We start from the raw sequence: 17751 nt of genomic DNA, 5'->3' as shown, positions 1-17751 counted from the left end.
TTGGCAAATGATGTAGCTGAAATTACAGCTCTAACCTGAGTGCCCGTGGTAGTGGAGAGGTCAGTTGCCTGAGCCAAAGCGTGGGCTGCGTAGGAGAAAAAAAAATCTGTGCTCCCTCCCAGTTGGGCTGGTACAGAGAAAATGCCGAAATCCCTGCTGCTGCTTTTTCTCCACCATTGTCCCTGGGATGACCTGCACTCAGCTATCACCTCATTCCCTGCAGTATTTTTATGCTGCTCTTAAGCAGCATTTCTGCTCTTCTAGTCCTGGGAGCTGTAAGGGTTCATGTCACTGTTTAGAAAGTACTGAAGGTACCTGTGATTTTGGCTGTACCACTTTGCTACTGTACTTTCTGCCATCCTTGTCAGGAAGGCTTTGGGGAAGACAGCAAGGCAAGCAGCTGCATAAGGGAAGGCTGCAGCAGTGCTTGGTGCTCTTGAGCTGGGTTTACTCTCCCGGCTGGCATGTGGCACTCCTGTAGTGAGGGGACAAGGCAGGGAGACAGTAGCAGGCAGCTGCCCGTATCAGTCCAGCAGGCCTTGCAGCTTTCCACAATTTTGAGAAGATTGTTTCTTGTGATCTTTTAGAGTAGCTTCTGAATGTTCTGAGCTGCTGAGGATGATGAGACAGCCACCTGGCAGTGGCTGGCATCAGAATTAAGCACTGATATTTCCTCTTAGTGAAAGTTGAGTGCCTGTCTTCCAGAGCGTACTTGTAAAGCACTTGCCTAGAAATGGAGACAACATAGTAGAACATACTTTTAAAACTTCTTCCTGAATTATATGTGTTTCTTTTACTTGAATTCATTTGCTGCTTAAAATGCTTGACACCCATAATCCAGTCCTGATTTAAAGTGCTATATATTATAATGATAATATCATCCAGATTTTTAATATATGAACTAGGAGTTATGCATTTAGAATTAGATTCTTATCCTTAAAGATTTTCTTTCTTTTCAAGTGTTGATGTCCTGAAATAAATTTTAAATCAAAAACATGAACTTTTTTACTTAGCTCAAAAACCTTTCGATTTCTGTAAAGGTTCCTGTCAAAGTATACATGTAACGTTTATTACAGTCAATCAAAATTCTTATTCCAAATGAAAGTTGATACACTTAGATTTATTTGTGTAAATAATTATTATTATCTTTATTTATAGACTCTCAAGAATACTGAGTTGTCTTTCAAATGAGTGACTTGGTTGAATGTCTCCACAAATCAATGCAGCAAACAAAAATCAATCCTTTCACTTTGAGTCTTCCCAGCATTTTACTGTTCATCCTTCTTTCATTCATGTGTGTGCATTTCTTTAAAGCTTCAGGCTATTGTAGTCTTCTCCATGAGTGCTCAGAGTCACTTTTTTCTAAGTAATGTTTCTCTGGTGTTGAAAATTGATCAGTTTTCCTGTCAAAACTAAGACAACATGCGTTCATTTATTCATACGTGATTAGCTGCTCCTTGCCAATGTCAAAATCCTGTCTGCAATAAGTCAACAAGAATTTTCCTGATGATTAGGTGAGAACTTTTAAGGTCTATGTAGATACCGAGTTTTCTGAAGAAGCTATGCTGGAGTGTGGCAAGTTGCACCCATAATTCTAGTGTCTTATGCTCGTTTACTGCCAGCTCTCTAGCCCCTCAGTAGTTGTGGCAGAAGCTCAGCTGGGGACACAGGGGTATGGAAACATTCGTGTATCGTGTGTCTGCTTGGATCCACCTGCTGCAACACACTTAGATTATTGATTTGAAGACTTATTTCATGATCTCTTTTTCAGCCACTCGGGTCTGGAATTTCAGACCAAAATTAAAAAAACAGCGTTTCCCTTGACAGGAAAATTATTGGAAGCATGAATTAAAAAAAAAAACACACACAAAACAAAAACAAAAAAACAAACTAAAAAACGCCTACAAAAAAAACCCACCAATGAATTTTAAGATTTTAATCTTTCAAATTAGTCTAATAATTATATACTTCTAGGTAGCTCTACAGAAAATAATATTTAGAACTAATTGCTTTTGATGAGCAGGCCTGTATCCCCCAGAAACGTGGAATATAATCCCACTCTTGATTAATATGTAAATGCATTTAATTATTAAATGCTGTACATACTTTACTTGGGAGACCAATGCTATTTTCAATAAAAAGAATTGTGTAAAGGAGAATTTTTGATGTACCATTTTAATAAATATTAAATTACTGTTCCATAGATAATGCTTAGTAACCATTAATAACTGAATGATTCTGCTGTTCCCATGAATAAGTGTGTAAAGCATACTGGACTTTCAAGCAACATTGATTGTATTCGTTTCTTCCCTTGCTATTGCTTTTGGATAGTTTCAAAGACGGTGTGGAGAAATCATCATCTTATTCCGACTGGCTAATAAATAATAGCGTTGCTGAACTCGTAGCTTCCACGGGTCTCCCAGTGAACATCAGTGATGCCTATCAGGATCCTCGCTTTGATGCTGAAGTAAGTGGTTTTTAGAAATTTGAATATACATCATATTTTTGGCATTGCAGCTAATAGAACACAATTTTATATCCAAGTGGCTGTAAAACATGTGAATGTTTATTTTGAACTATTTTTCCTACCCAGGATGTCCACCTGGTCTGCTGGTGTTGACATGTCTTTAGGCAGTTAGTCTGTTCATGATTCTTTTTTTTTTTTCCTATTTATAAGTGATACCTTCCTCTATCGAGTGCTTTGATATTTATGCAAACTGTTTTTTATTGCTGAAAATTCTGCTGTTGGTGCTCAGTGTTAGCAGCACCATTGTTGTTAGCTGTTGGGGTGATTGGGACTGTACACACGCAGCATGTAAACAGAACTGGTATCTAGAGAGACAAATGTTGTTTGTGATCTTAGACATCTGACCTTTTAATTTGCACAAATAAAATATACACACTGGATTAGTTATTTCTCCAAGATACATATTACTCCTAATAGTTGTTTGTGTATCCTAAGGTATTCCAGCCTTGGTTAGGAAGGTGTAGAATACAGATAAAAACGTATTCGTATGCCTAACACCTAAGTAAATGTTAGAGGCATATGGAAGGACAAAATCTTCAGTGAATTCTATCCAGTGAAATGGTATTACTACAGGGGCCTTCGCCAGCAGTTGGGCAGCACATTAAGCTGTGGACAGCCTTGGTCAGCAAGCTTGCCAAACTACATTACTATGATAAGTGTGCTTGGAAGTGTTTCGTGTTGAGACCTTGTTGGGTTCCAATTTTATTCCACGTGTCATTAAAGGGATTATCTCTCAAACCAGCAGAACTTGTCAAAACAAGAAAAATAAAAGGGGTCTGCTGTAAAAGTGTACAAGAAAACTGCGTTGATCGATTTTGTTCAGAATTCCAAAAAGTACAATAAATGCCTGGGGTCTCTTTCTTGCTAAAGAGATATGCTAAAGTAAAGCATGCCAATCCTTGATATGTTTTCAGTTTTAAGGTATCATGTCCTGAATAATTCAGTGATCTCTTATTTGTTTCACAGTTAGTCCTTTCTAAATTAGAGGCACCGCTCCATTTATTAAGTGCTTTCTTTTTCCCTATATAAAAAGGGCAGTAATTATTTTCTGTTGGTGGGTTCCTATGAAAATTTACTACTGAAATTCAGTTGTTACAATCAATTATGTCTACAGACAGTCAAATGTAGCAAGAGGAACATATTATCCCTTATGACTGAGATATAACTACAAACATATATTTGATTCTGTACAGATATTCTGTTCTATGCTTCTATTAAAAACACTCTTTTTCCTCTCAGAACACTAATTGTCTTTTTCAAATGTTGATGCTCAATTTTCAACTCATTCACCGAGAATTTAATGCCAAAGTTATTTTCACTAAGTTCAATTTAAGATATACATCTTGGGCAATTGTTCCCTGTCTGCCATGGATTTTAGGTGGTGCTCCATGCTGATTTCAGTGCTGAGTTCTGCGTATGTACACATAAGCAGTACTCTAGTAAAACCTGAGTTACATCTTTTGCTAGCTAGGATCACCACAGTGATCCCATCCTGCCTCCAGTATATGAATTATTGCTGGTCTTGTACTTTTCTTCTGTTACAGATTGCCTGTAGCACTGACAGTTTTAGTAAGAGAATATCTCCTGATCTTTTGTGAGTGGACTCATCCCACTCTCTTACTCTAATCTCTTGAAAAAATATTTTCTCTTCAGATTTTGCAGCAATGATCCTAAAGAATAAAACTTAACTGTAGAAAAGAGGGACTCGGCAACACTTGTAATAAATTGCAAAGTTTTATATTACATTAGATAGCAAATAATAAATGAGACAGAAAATTATTTTCAGAACTACAGGATCAATTAAATCCACATTGAAAATCTGAAATCTTTGTTTTGACCCCGTCCTTCCATTTCTTCATAGCTTGCACTTCTGCACAATTCCCTACTTACCCTTGCCTTTCTTCTGAAAATGTATATTTCCTGTAAGCCCCCTTTTATAGCTGCTTTGCTAAATCTAATTTCAGTTTGGCAACTGGGAATATTCCTAAGGCACCTATTGAACCATTCTTATGGTTCAGTAAAATTATGGACTTGGGTATATAAGCCCTTTTTTTCCCTTTAACCTAAGGCACACATTCAATGGAGGTTGTCTCTATTAATCCACCAGTGTAAGTAACCCAGGAATTGTCTGGATGTTGCCTCAATTGCAGCTTGTCTTTAATTCCAAATCAAAGTCAAATAGTGTAAGCTTTCTGTGGCAAAGATGGCGATGTTTGTATCTTCTTTAGCAATTTTTAGAATAATCCGTGTGACTTTTGTTTAACTTTACTGTGATTGGGGTTTCATCAGAAATTTTTTCTGACTGAGATCTGATCTGTGTGGAATGATGTTTGTAAATGTAAACTTACCCCTTGACATTTCTGTTACTACAATGTAAAAGGCTGCAAATGGTACTTGCTGCTAATGGAAGCTCTCATTTCTATGTTTTAGGCTGACCAGATTTCTGGCTTTCATACAAGGTCTGTTCTGTGTGTTCCTATATGGAATAGCAACCACCAAATAATTGGTAAGGCCTTCCTCATAGCTGCATCATTTTTGTGCTAATGTAAATTTAATTCTGTCTTTTTAATTCTATGTTCCTTTTTCTTCTTTTTCCCAGCTGAATATTGTTAAGAAGTTACGGTACCTAGGATGCATGCTAAGTATCCAAGAAGGGATGTTTTGACTTGGATACTGTATGGACTTTATCAGCTTTCCCATTGTGTCATTGTTTTATATATTGTATTGGAACTTGAAGACTAATGAGATGAAAACAGAAATTCTAACAATATTAGTGAAAAATGTTTGATGTGCTTTGATACTTTTCCTGGGTCTCCTTTTTTTGTACACAACTCGGGCAACTGTTTCTGCAGTCTAGCAAAGTGGTCATTTCCCTCTTTGATAAACTACAGAGTCAGGGAGGACTTAGTGGAGAGGCTGTGGCAGCTGCCAGAGCTGCCTGGGGCAGTGGTGTTTGCTGCATCAGGGCGTGACAGGGTTTATTGCTTGTTTGATAGCATGATTCCCAGCTATGATGCACCTGCAATCGGCTCTGTGCTGTTACATGCTTTTGGCACAAAAAGGAGCACCGTTTGTAAATAACAGTGCCGGATTCCTCTGTAACTTTCCACAAAAGAATTCAAGTCAAAGCAATAGCAGTTTAAACTGGCAGGGCGAGACTTGCATCCCCGTCTGGTGTGGCTGTCAGTGAGAGCCGCGATCAGTCGTGCATTGCTGACAGCACTCAGTGCCATGCAGGATCAGGATCTTTGATCTTATTCAGCAGAGGTGATGTGGGAATTGAGTCTTTTAAAAATATGGCTCATTGTTTGTTGTGAAGCGAATATTACCTTAAAGAAGTAGAAAGAAACTGAACCCTTGACTGCTGATAGCACTTACAGTATTTTTCTAAGGGCGTATTGTAGATAAATGAAATACAAACGATTTGTTGCAGTAGAACTTGGTATTAGTTCAGCTAGAACCAAGAGCTTTGAACGCTTTTTCTTTTTCAAGTGGTTTAAGGAAATTACTTTTTTTTTTTTTCATTGGTTCAATATATTTATGGACCTGGGGATAGAAGTCTTTTTTTTTTTTTTTCCTCTTCAACCTTTTGTGAAAAGCATTGCGAGTAACTTTTAGATTTGCAATATGATACTTGGAGAGTAAAGAATAACAGTTTAAAGTAATAAACCAAGTCCTGATATCAAAACAATCAAATTTTCACATTTTTATGTCTGTTTAATGATTTTCAGAATAAGTATTTGCAATTTTACTTTTCAGTTTGAAAGATGTTTTTTAAATGTTACCAATGAATAAAATACTCTGCCTTGTGAATTAATGAATGAAGATTATAATACATGATAACTCTTTCTAAAGGGGTAGCTCAAGTGTTGAACAGGCTTGATGGGAAACCCTTTGACGATGCCGACCAGCGACTGTTTGAAGTAAGAGGCATTCAGTTTTGTAGCAATAACGTACTTTTTTAGCAGGATTTGGTATTTCTGGGTAATGCTGCTTTAGCCTGCCCTAGGGAGTGGGGAAGAATGTTGTGTTTGTGGTTTGACATTAATTCTCAGAACTGCTCACTTAATAAGGTTGTATCCTAATTAAAGTTTCATGCATCTGATCTTTCTCATCTTTTTGAGGCTAATGACTTACCTGCATTCTCAAGATAAGCCATCTAAGCATGATTATTCCTAATATATCCATGCAATTCCTTCACATGATTAAGCTAGCATTCATCTTTGTGTTTGTATTATAATTGACTTTCTTCTCTTTTTTTCTCTTTTTGATTTTAGGCTTTTGTTATTTTTTGTGGCCTGGGCATCAACAACACAATTATGTACGATCAAGTGAAGAAATCCTGGGCAAAACAGTCTGTGGCTCTTGATGTACGTGTACATCTTAATGAAACCTTTTCTTGCTCATAAGTCTCACTGTTTCTGGATTTATTGTAGTTAGCATCATTTTCTATATCTACCTCTCTGCATCTTAGAGTGTTGTGTCTTAAGGTAATGCTGAAGGGAAACTTTCTCAGGGTATGCTTAGCTGTGGAGTTCATGCAGTAATTCTGAACCTAGATATCTCATTTGATACCTATATTTTTTACATTAGAAGGGGGGATAGTGAGGATGGAGAATCTGGTTTCTTACAGGTGTAAGTGTAGGAGTTAATCTAGGTGTTATGTACTTGTCCTTCAGTAACTGAAAGCTCCTTAGAAATTGGTATTTTTAGATAACTTGTTGTTTTTCTAGTGTTGTAAAGTGTAAGTAAAACATTGTGAACAAGGCAAAACTTGAAAAAAGTGATCATCATCATAGGGGTTGAAAACTTATCAGATACATGTCTTGCTGGAATAAAGTCAAAGCGGGATGACTGGCAGCTCAATAAGAGTTCTGCTGTGGGCCAAGGCCAATTCATAATGTGAAGTCCTGGCCTTCCAACACATCACATACTTCTATAAAATATATAGACAGTAGCTAAATGGATGGAAATATTTCTCTTTTGCCCATTGCCTTTGTAGGAATTCCTTTTCCTGTTTCTGCTTCCCTCTGCCCCCATTCATGAAGAATGAAATCTACCAGCTCCTGTAAAACAAACTAAAATGCAGAACATTTAAAAAAAAAAAAAAAAAAAAAGGATTATTTAAACTTCTATAAGCTGATTCAACAACCAAGCACTATTCTCTATTATATTCTGGAGATTTTAAACATAATCATATTAAAAATAATCTTGTTGAGAACAAAGCTTGGCCTTTTGAGGATAGCTTTGCAAATTCATGTTATTCCTACTAAAACAATAATTAAGAATTATTTGAAGTATAAGGTCTTTTAAAAAGCTTTATGCATGACTGATTAATCTTAAAACTTTACTCCGATGAAAGGGTAGTGTCACTAAGATTTAAGTATTGCTTTAGTTTCACATGTGATAAGAGAAGAAAACAATCTAGGTATTCCTGATGTGTGTACCCTTTAACTGTGTCACTCTTCTGAGTTTATACAGTACCCACCATTACAATAAAAACCATAAAAATACCATTAGCTTGAATGAGAGATGAATTTCTCTGTAAAGCAAAAATCAAACCAAACTGGATTGCTATGAAGGTGGCATAATTTGTTTTTCCTTTGTTTTAGGGTTGGAGATATTTACATATTGGGGATCTATCCTGTAAAGCACATAGGCACGTGAAGGCCTTTTTGAATGCAATAGGACTGTTCATGTTAGAAAACTTTCTATAAGCATAAGTGGCTTTTTTATTGTTCCTGTAGATGTATTCACTTAGGAGGAAGAGTTAAAAACTTTCCTTTTCAGGCCTCCTGCAAGATTCCTTACTCTTTACATACCGTAGTCATGAATTACTATAAGCCCTCATATGCCTCTGATATTTGTGCATTATTACACCTTAGAATGAACACTCCTCCTGGCAAGAAAAACAAGCAGTGCTAGATATAATGCTCTGATACATAGGGATGAAAGTTAACACAGAAGTTTGTTATTTGCTACTGAAATCGAGGAAATCTAAATTTCTTGGTTTAAAATACCACTTCTTTCTTTAATCTAAAAAAGACTAATAGCCATATAGGTTTGATAAATAGCCACTATGCTTCAGTGAAGAGTCATTCTTTCTATAAACATGATAATATTTTTGTGAAGTGATTGAAGGTACAGTAGAAAGGTACCAAACAAAAGAACAGTATGTGCTGAAGGACTGTGAATCCGTTTTTCAGTAATGGAATACTTCATTAGTATTTATATATTTAGCTAGGATGGCAATGAGTGGCATTTGAAAATGACATTGATACCAGATGTAAAATAAATCAGCTTGCTACATACCATGATAAGGTTTTTATTCAAATATACAGATACTGTTTTTCATATAGACTTCTCATAAGATTGACGAATAAACAGAAGACTAAAATGTAAATAAATGATAGGGAACAGTTGATAGTAGGATGCTATATGGTTCAGAACCAGGATAAATACTATTTCATATATTAAGTATGCAAAATTTGCAAATTATTAAAAGATTAGAACAATCTGTTAAGGAAGACTAAAAATATAGAGGGATATAATGAATGCAGATAAAGGAGAAGCTTGATGAGAATTTTGATATTAAGTGTAATCTGTCATAGCAGAAGATGTAATTTTACTAATCTTATAGAATTTTGAGCGAAGCTACAATATGTTGGGAGAGAAATAGATGTTACTTGAAGGAAGGATATGATGTATAACCATAGAAAGTAAAACATGGGACAGAGCAAGTAAATCAGTGTTTGTTATTTATTTTATAGTGCAGGAATGATTTCCTGTTACTGTAAAAGATGACACCTCTAAAATTGATATGAGTAAATACATCTTGGGACTTATTGCCACAAGGTATTGCAAGCCAATGGCATTTGAGGTAGAGTTTAGGTATTTGTTTGAGTAACAAACATTCATAGATAAAAACAATTTCAGAGTGAGAAATATATATCAAAGCTTTGGCACATAAGCACATCAGGTGATGCTGTGTGGCAAGGAGGACCTGTCCTTGCTAGCAGTGCTCTGGCACTGTGAGGGCCCTCCTGGACCAGCGCCTCGTCCCATACGCAGTCAGACCTTGGCGGGGTCCATTACTCAGGATGGCTCTTGCACCTTCTGGAATGCTTGTTCAATGTTAGCATTGTCACATAAGGATATAATGTATTCCTTGTAAACATGTGCATTCTTATAGGTAATAAGAGGAGGTGTGCAGTACTTTGTGCATTATATTTGATGCTTTCATTTCCAGTATTGATGACAATATCAGATATAGCATAGAGGTGCTAATTTGCATGCAGGATGTGCCCCTAGCAAAGGCATTAAAGCTCCACAGTATAGCAAAAGGCATTATTTAAAGTCTATAAATCTACTGTTATTTTTACATTGAATTCTTTCTCTTTTAATTGTAGAACTCCAGGAGAACAATGTAGGAATGCTTATAATATTAAATTGCTTACTGTCTATGATCCCCTATAAAATTCTGTGCAACATAAATGCCAAATGTATACCTGATAACTTGCAGTTAGTTGTTATATGCTGACATTCAGAACTGAATTACCGTGCATAAATATTAATTTGTTTTAAACATCATTGATTAGACTGCAGTACAGAGCCCTATTATTTCTACTTGTCAAGTCCACAAAAAATGTTTTTTTATCTTTTGTTCTGGGGCAGGTGTTATCCTATCATGCAACATGTTCGAAGGCAGAAGTTGATAAATTTAAGGTAAGGATTTAAGTTTTTAGTGATTTCTGAAAATATAGCAGTAAATTAAAATGGATGTAGATTATCTGAGAGAAATGTTTTACATGAAAAGCAGAAAATCATAATCAACAATGATTTACAAAGGATGTATTATATGTTAGGTTATTAGGCAGGGAAGGTAGAAAAAAATCTTTCAAAAGATAAAGAGCTGCAGCGATGGGCGCATAGTGGCAAAATATCATTGTCCCAGCACCAGCTGCTGGAACTGCACATCAGCATGGGTTTGGTGTCCTCAGCAAGAACCCCCATGGGGAAGTCGTACCACAGTGGGAGGTGAGGAAGAGACAAGAGGAATTTGAGACTTTATGTGCTTATAGTGTGGAAGCTGTCCTATGCCTACTAAAAAAGCAGAGCATTCACTATCAAGATTGTGTACAGGCTCAGAAGGCTGGACATGAAGGTGAGAAATCCTCTTCTAACTTCTGTAAGTGCTCTGGGCAGAACTGTAAAGTGATGTGTGCTGAACATAGCATTGCTAGGGACCAATAATTACGTATTCTCACTGAATCCTGCCTTGCCAAGGGGTAGAGAGTAGGGGGAATGGTGACCTTGCTCTTTCATCACTGCCAGCTGTCCAGAGCTGCTTTTGTGATAAGCTTTGCTTGTCCTTTTCTGCTTGAAGAAACACTAGGGAAACTTGGTGGCACTTTCCTTGGCCATGAGGAATCAGAGTTGCAGAGGGCTCCTCGGCTGTTTCGGCGGTGTTTGTGGTGGGTTTCAGCGTTGGTCTCCTGGACGCAAAGTGTATTGGAGACTGTGGCAAGGTCTGGGAAGGAGATCTTGACTTCTGTGACCCTGCATGGCTGGCATTCCCTTCTGTGGCTCCCTGGCACCTATCTGGCTGAAAAATACCTGTTTGATGGTTGTTTTGATATTTGGCTGGCTGGCTGCAACCTGATCTTTGCACCATGGGGATGGCTGTGGTGGAAGGGGGAAGCTGTGGGTGACATGGGGCTGATACTGATGTGTTATCTGGGTTGAAGAAGGGCAGCTATTGCTAGTTAGTTATTAGTTTGTAGATTATTGCCCAAACAATGTCTGTGCCTTAGAACTCTGCATTGATATCTGGTGATAAGGGTGTAGTAATCTCCCTCCATTGTGGTTACTGGTGCAGTTACTCACCCTTTTGTAAGGTGAAGATTAGATCACTGAATTATTGCTGGCATCAAACATGCTTGAAGATCATTCCAACACTGCAGCCAGCAGAAAATACTTTTGTGTGCTTGATAAATTGTATCATGTTTGGCAAAAAGAACGCTGTGTGAAAGGGAGGGGAAAGAAAGGAATAAAGCGCTGTATTTTTTTTTAATTTTAGTTTACCTTAGAATTGCACCTGTAATTTAGCTTCTGCGTCTGTCAGGATTCAACCAATATCTTGCTACATACCAGAGGGCCATAATTATTGGTTGCTGTCAGACATTGAAAGACAATTCTCCATCATGGTCTGTGTAGTTGAAATAAAAGCCTGCTATGTTACTCTTTGGATTTAGATACTGGTGTGATGAGGAGCTATTCTACTTGTTTTCCCAGGTGTCTTCATGAATAGGTTTGCCAATCTCCAAGCAAGGAATGTCTTGCTGTTATCCATTTACCTTGAATGCATGTAACTATCTATTTGATGGTTAATGATAAGGTAAAGGGAAATGAAAAGCATTTATTTGTTAATAACCCAGGTAAATACATTCTTCCGTAAAGAACATAGATAAGAAAATGAGGAATATAACCAAGCTATGTTTAAACTAAGCTGAGATACTTTTCTGAAAAATTTCCCTTTCCTATATTCAGTTGTGTCGATATTCAGTTGTCTCGCTTTCAATTCCTGACAAAATGAGTGCCAAGTAGTCTTCGTTAATGCTTTACACCACTGGTTGTAAACAAAACAAAAAAAGCCAGAGAGGACCAGCGTGTCCAGTTTGTGGGCCTTCAACAAGAGAGCTCATCCCCAGAGAGGTTTGTCTATCTGTGGTCTGAAATTGCTCCCATCACCTCCCTTGCAGAGCTCTGGCAGCTGGTCTCCCTGACAAGGTCTCCTGGGGCGTCCTACCCTGAAATCACTGCTCTTTTCTCTGTTCATTATATTTTGTATAAGCCCTTTGTTATATTAGGGTCATCTGCTAGACTTGACTGGCTAATAAACAATTCGTCCCTCTGGGGCTATTTGGGGCTAAAGCTGTCCCTCTCCCTTTGGTGATTTATTGGCAGATGTCAGAGGAAATGTGTGTTACAATTTACCCGATGTTCTGGTACAGTCAGAACAGAAACAAACACACAGGGTAGAAACATCTAAATGAGAGTAATGACTGTAGTTCACTACTGGTTCTTGACTGACATGGGACCTAACAGTAATTAATGACTTTGGAAGGACAATGCATTTGAGTTGACAACTTTTCAACACATTACCCCAAACATACTGTAACTGGACCGCAACAGCTTGGAAATAATTACATATTCTTCCTCCTAGTTAAAGTTGTTTATTTCCATCTTTGTAATCTTATTTCTTTATTGTCTTAATAAAATGCTTTTCCATTAGTTTTTATTTGCCTAAGATCTCAAGCATATTCTGATACAAAGTGAAAAATTGCAAGTGTACTTGAAGTTTATTTTTCCTCTGGCTTTTACCAGTGAATTAATTTTATTGCATTACAGAAAGCCTAGCAAGAATAGTTAAAGTTGATTTTTTTTTTTTTTACTTGAAATTTTGTCAATAATTTCCTGCTGTTAGAGGATGAATTCACATATATACAAATTCAAACACACCTGGTATCTTTTTAAGAATTAAAAGTAGTCACTGTGAGCAGGTTCTGTAAAATAAATAACATTTATTTCTGTTGCTACTAATCCTATCTAAGGATTAATGAAACCACAAAATAAGTCACCTTAATAAGAAACCCTTAAACAAAATACCTTTCTCCAGATGGTAGGATGGGGAAAAAGTGCAGATCACCCCTGGTTGTGGAGCTGGAAAATGCAGAGGGAAGTTCAGGCACTCATGTTTCATTGTTCTATACTCTGATAATGGACCATGTCATGTAGTTGGCCCATTCCATATCTGATTTGTACAATTGTCTAAAAACAAGGCAGCAACATGGATTCACAATGAATGTTTTTTTGCACATTTTTTAAGATATTCCAATTCTGGTGGTGTTAGAATATAGCTTTCATTAATGAAAAGCTAAAAGCCATGTTTAAAAATGCTTATATGGTTAGAAATTGTTCTATTAATGAATGGATATTTTTTTTTCTCAGAAGAGAATCCAGTTATGTGAATCATTACTGTAAAAATTCATGTCACCAGTCCTTTTCATTATTTGCATTAAGGCTTTTGGGATTCATTAGCCCTTACGCTAGCAGGCACGCATTTCTGCGGAGGCCAGCGCGAGCAGGAGCAGGGTGAATCCCGGGTGCAGCGTGGGCGGGTGCAGCTCTGCTGACCTGGATGGAGCCACCAGCTCCGTCTGCTGCCCGTGCCCGGGGGAGGCAGGAGTGGAAAATTCACACCCTTAGCCCAGTGAGCTTGCTTTAGTGATAAGGGAGGGGGCTTAGCCTTCCAGGCAGACGCAAGTGGAACTGCAGAGATCTGGATTCAGAGTCTGAGCAAATCCCTTGGTCTTTGTAGGCGATAATCTGGCCCCAGGGAAGGTAATGGGAGGTTTGCCATTGGTTTCAGCAGGATGTTGCTGTGTTTGGCATTTGTAAAATTGCATAGTAATGATCCCTCTGCCATCTTCCATCTATTTATTCATGGCGGTCAGTCTTTTATATTGTTTTCTGATAGAACAGGATCTCTGAGGGGAAAAAAGAAGTTAAAATCTAAGATCCAGTCCTCTTTTTCCCAGTTTAAAATGTCCATGAAGTGAAAAATTGAGATGGCATGCAGTGTAAAATGGGTCCTTTTTCCCTTAAAATGGGTAAGTTTTTAAAATGGGGAAAAACATACAGAAGCTTAATTGATAGAGTTTCTATAACTGCCATTTGCATCGGAATTAATTATTAATCAGAATTAATTGTATGGTATCTACCGTTATTCCTGTATTTGGGATATGTGCTATACTTCCGGGTTCTAAGAAAGGGTGTGGGTTTTGTGAATGGTTTATAGGATTAAAAGAAAAGCAATGAAAACATACATTTTATAACAAGTATTGTCCATAGACTCTCTGTTGCCAGATTATTTTAATTGCCCCTCCAACTTTGGGGTTTTTTTAAGATTTAAATTATTATGGCTTTCAAAAAAAACCATTTAATTCTGATATGCTGCTTAGTTCGTATAAACTGCATAATATTTTTTATGTTTTCTGATGTGCTGCATTACTACGATAGGCTTGTATCTGATACCATTGCTCTGGATATAGGGAGAAAAATTAAACTCCACTTTTCATGGGCATTTGCAAGTGAAACAAAAAAAATCCACCTTGAGTGCAAACACATCTTGCATATTTGAGAATGTCTGTCCAAAGACTTGAGCCTGATTTATCACAATGTTTCTCCTCACTTGCATCTATGTAACTGCACTAAAGTGAAACTGAATTTTGGCAGGATAAGCTAAAGCACTGCACCAATGAATCATACCGTCATACCCGTATCAATATAGGTATTTTATTTTTTTTAAGAAGTTAGAAATAGGTGTGATTTTAAAAACTGTGGCAACTCGGTTATCCTGTATTTTAGAGTTAATTCCATTATTTCCATTATGTACTAGCCCTAGCATTTAGCATAAGCATTTGTATTACTGGTATAGAAAAATGTAAGACTAGTGAAGTGTGATTAATATAGGATTGATGCTATCCTATAGCATTGCCCTGTGGTGACAGGTTTCTCTTCATTGAAATGTAGGATCTCCAAGCCTAAAAATAGTTGTCTTTTTAGACAAATATAGAAAGCCAAGATACATGAGTGAAGAATGCGGAATTGTGTCCATGATGAGATATTTATAGCAGGAGTTACTGACTTCTGAGACGGTAATGAACATGTCCTGTGACTTAGCAAGCAGTCCCACAAACACACATCACCTTTAAATTTAACTAATATAATTTCCAAAGAGAATATGTAAACACTGTGCTAATATGGGTAATATACAAGAAGCTATTTTTAAAAAGCTAACCTAATTGTGCAGCTGTGAATGGTATAAGCCAGATCAATATTTAATGATCATGATGCATTATTTATCGCCCTGTGAGAGATTCCCTTTTTTAGGTCAAACAGCACACAGGAGAGCTACACAACAGAAAATAATGTATCACCTGCTTTGCAGAATCTTTGATTCAAAACGTAGCATGAATAACAATTCCTGTATTACCCAACTCCATAGCCTGAGGTATGGCGAGTTAAGACCTACCTTCACATAGGGAGGCTTTTGCGTGTCTCTTAAAAACAGATATTTAACTAAATGATGATGGAAATAGTTGAACCAAAAAAAGAAACGACTTTCAGGACTGCTACTGTATATGACAGTAGTAAACAGTTGAATCCATGAAAGATGATGGATTTAAGTGAACTTGATACTTGGGAGTGCCTTACATGTGTGATATAAAATGAATTTGTTATTCATGTCTTACACTGTTAGTTTTGTACCCACCCTTAAATGCATAACAGTGGGCAGCACAATGAAAAATTGAATTTTATGTATTTTATCTCCAATCTCTGTAAGGACTGGGAAAGCATTCCCAGGCTGTGTTAGTCTCTGCTGTGACGCCATCTTTCAATTTAGAACTATTTTAGTTACTTTTATGTTATTTTAATTTGTTTAATTCTACAAATTAAATAATTTGTAGTGGTTTATAATGATTACATTTTAGTCTTCCTCAGTAATTAAGTTTCAGAAAGACAAGCTGGCCTTGTGTTTTGGACTACTTATGAAATATTGCCATTTGAGTATGTATAGTTAGAAGATGAGGTTTTTATGCATGGACGCTGCCATTTCAGTCTAGTAATGTGGTAAATGTGGTAAAACATTCAGGTTGTCCCCCAAGACTAGTCACACAGATTCTTGGACTCTCTGGCTGTCACAGGAGCACCTGTGCGGGCACTGAGCTGTTCCCCAGCACTATTCCAGCTGCTCAAGTTCTACTGAGAGGAGTGACAATGGGGGAAAGAAATAAGGAGAAACCTTGAGGGCAAAGAGGGCTTAAGTGTTACTATTGAGCTGTGTTCCCTTTTGGGAAATGCACGTGTTCACAAGATGTAAAATGCAGTTTATCTTCTCTGCTTTTCCACATACACTGCCCACATAAGACCTAAAGCACAGTGTTAAGAGTTTCATAATTCATGAAACTGAGGTCTTTATTATATTATTTCATACACTTTTACATGTGCCTGTGTCTTCAGTTGTCATGGAAACAAGAAGTCAGGAACATATTGCATACACTGAAATTTATTTAAAATAATAAATAATGATTAAAAATAAAATACTGGAGTTTTTATACTAGCTTTTGAAACGTGAGGCTGTCATCTGTTGACATCAGGCTATTGCTCTGTAGTTCAAAGATATAGAAAACTAATTTTTTTTTTTTTTTTTTTAATTTCAGTGAAGAGAGGGAATGGCATACAGAAGAGGAGTAGGGAAAGACTATTCGTGGTCATTTCTCATACAATGTTTAGGTTTAGGGGCATCAAATTAAATTATCAGGGTACAGATTTTAATCTGACTAAAGATTGTTCCAGCAAAAATGTAGTTAAACTATGTGGCCTATCTCTGTAGATGATGATGAGTTAAAAACCATGAATCAACAGAAGGAAAAGGCAAATGAGGACCGTCATACAAAGACGGTTGTCTCTGGCTCAGGAAATCCCTGAAGTGCAGCTCGCCAAAGCTGAGAAGAGTCCACCAAGGAAGGATGTTTTCTCACTTCAAATAGTCTTCCCTGCTCTCAGTCACTTTCAAAGCTATTAAGGTACAGGGCTTAGAAGACCTTTGGTCTGATACAATACAAGTATTCTTATGTTATTAATCAGTGCCTTCCAACAGCAATGCTTGGGAAAAAATAGGAAACTACATTCTTTGCATCACTTTTTATCACCCGGAAAAGAGACCATGTCCTCTATGTTTAGAATACAGAGAAATGTGCTTTGACTTGATCATTACTGCCATAAATCTCAGAAATTGCAGATACCAGGGTTTGATGAAAATTCCTGAGTTTGCTGAACTGTTTGTTTTAGTACGAGCTGTTTCTTTTCCTTTCTCAACCACCTGTCCCTGGAAGCATTTCGGGGTTCTCCTGCTGAGCTATCCTTCAGCTCCTTGTCTCAGTGCCGGGTGCCCTGTGATTCTCAGATGCACTTCTAATACAACAGCCCTTCTCATTACAGGTATTGTTACCATCATGAAACCTGTTCCAGTGTGATAGGTTTTATTGAGAATAAGGCAAATAAAAGATTAATATGACAGTTTGTGGGAAAAAAAATAGGGTTTTTTGCTTTAATTTCTTCTATGAGGCATTTTATCAGAAATAAAGTGGGACAGCTTT

The 17751-nt window shown here is 37.1% G+C and overlaps 1 protein-coding gene across 2 annotated transcripts in view; it reads left to right on the top strand.

Moving 5' to 3' along the window:
• PDE11A (phosphodiesterase 11A) overlaps positions 1 to 17751 on the top strand; it is a gene marked incomplete at its 3' end in the record, with an annotated part of 132871 nt that overhangs the window by 67176 nt on the left and 47944 nt on the right. For both annotated transcript variants that reach the window (XM_082001200.1, XM_082001199.1), the window contains 5 exons: positions 2332 to 2467; positions 4958 to 5033; positions 6383 to 6450; positions 6805 to 6897; positions 10202 to 10252. In XM_082001200.1, coding sequence (XP_081857326.1) covers positions 2332 to 2467; positions 4958 to 5033; positions 6383 to 6450; positions 6805 to 6897; positions 10202 to 10252 — 424 coding nt within the window. The remainder of the gene's footprint in view (positions 1 to 2331; positions 2468 to 4957; positions 5034 to 6382; positions 6451 to 6804; positions 6898 to 10201; positions 10253 to 17751) is intronic.

This window comes from Phaethon aethereus (assembly GCF_964289735.1).
Source record: "Phaethon aethereus genome assembly, chromosome: 6".
Lineage (NCBI taxonomy): Eukaryota > Metazoa > Chordata > Aves > Phaethontiformes > Phaethontidae > Phaethon > Phaethon aethereus.
This window is presented reverse-complemented; position numbering and strand designations above follow the sequence as displayed.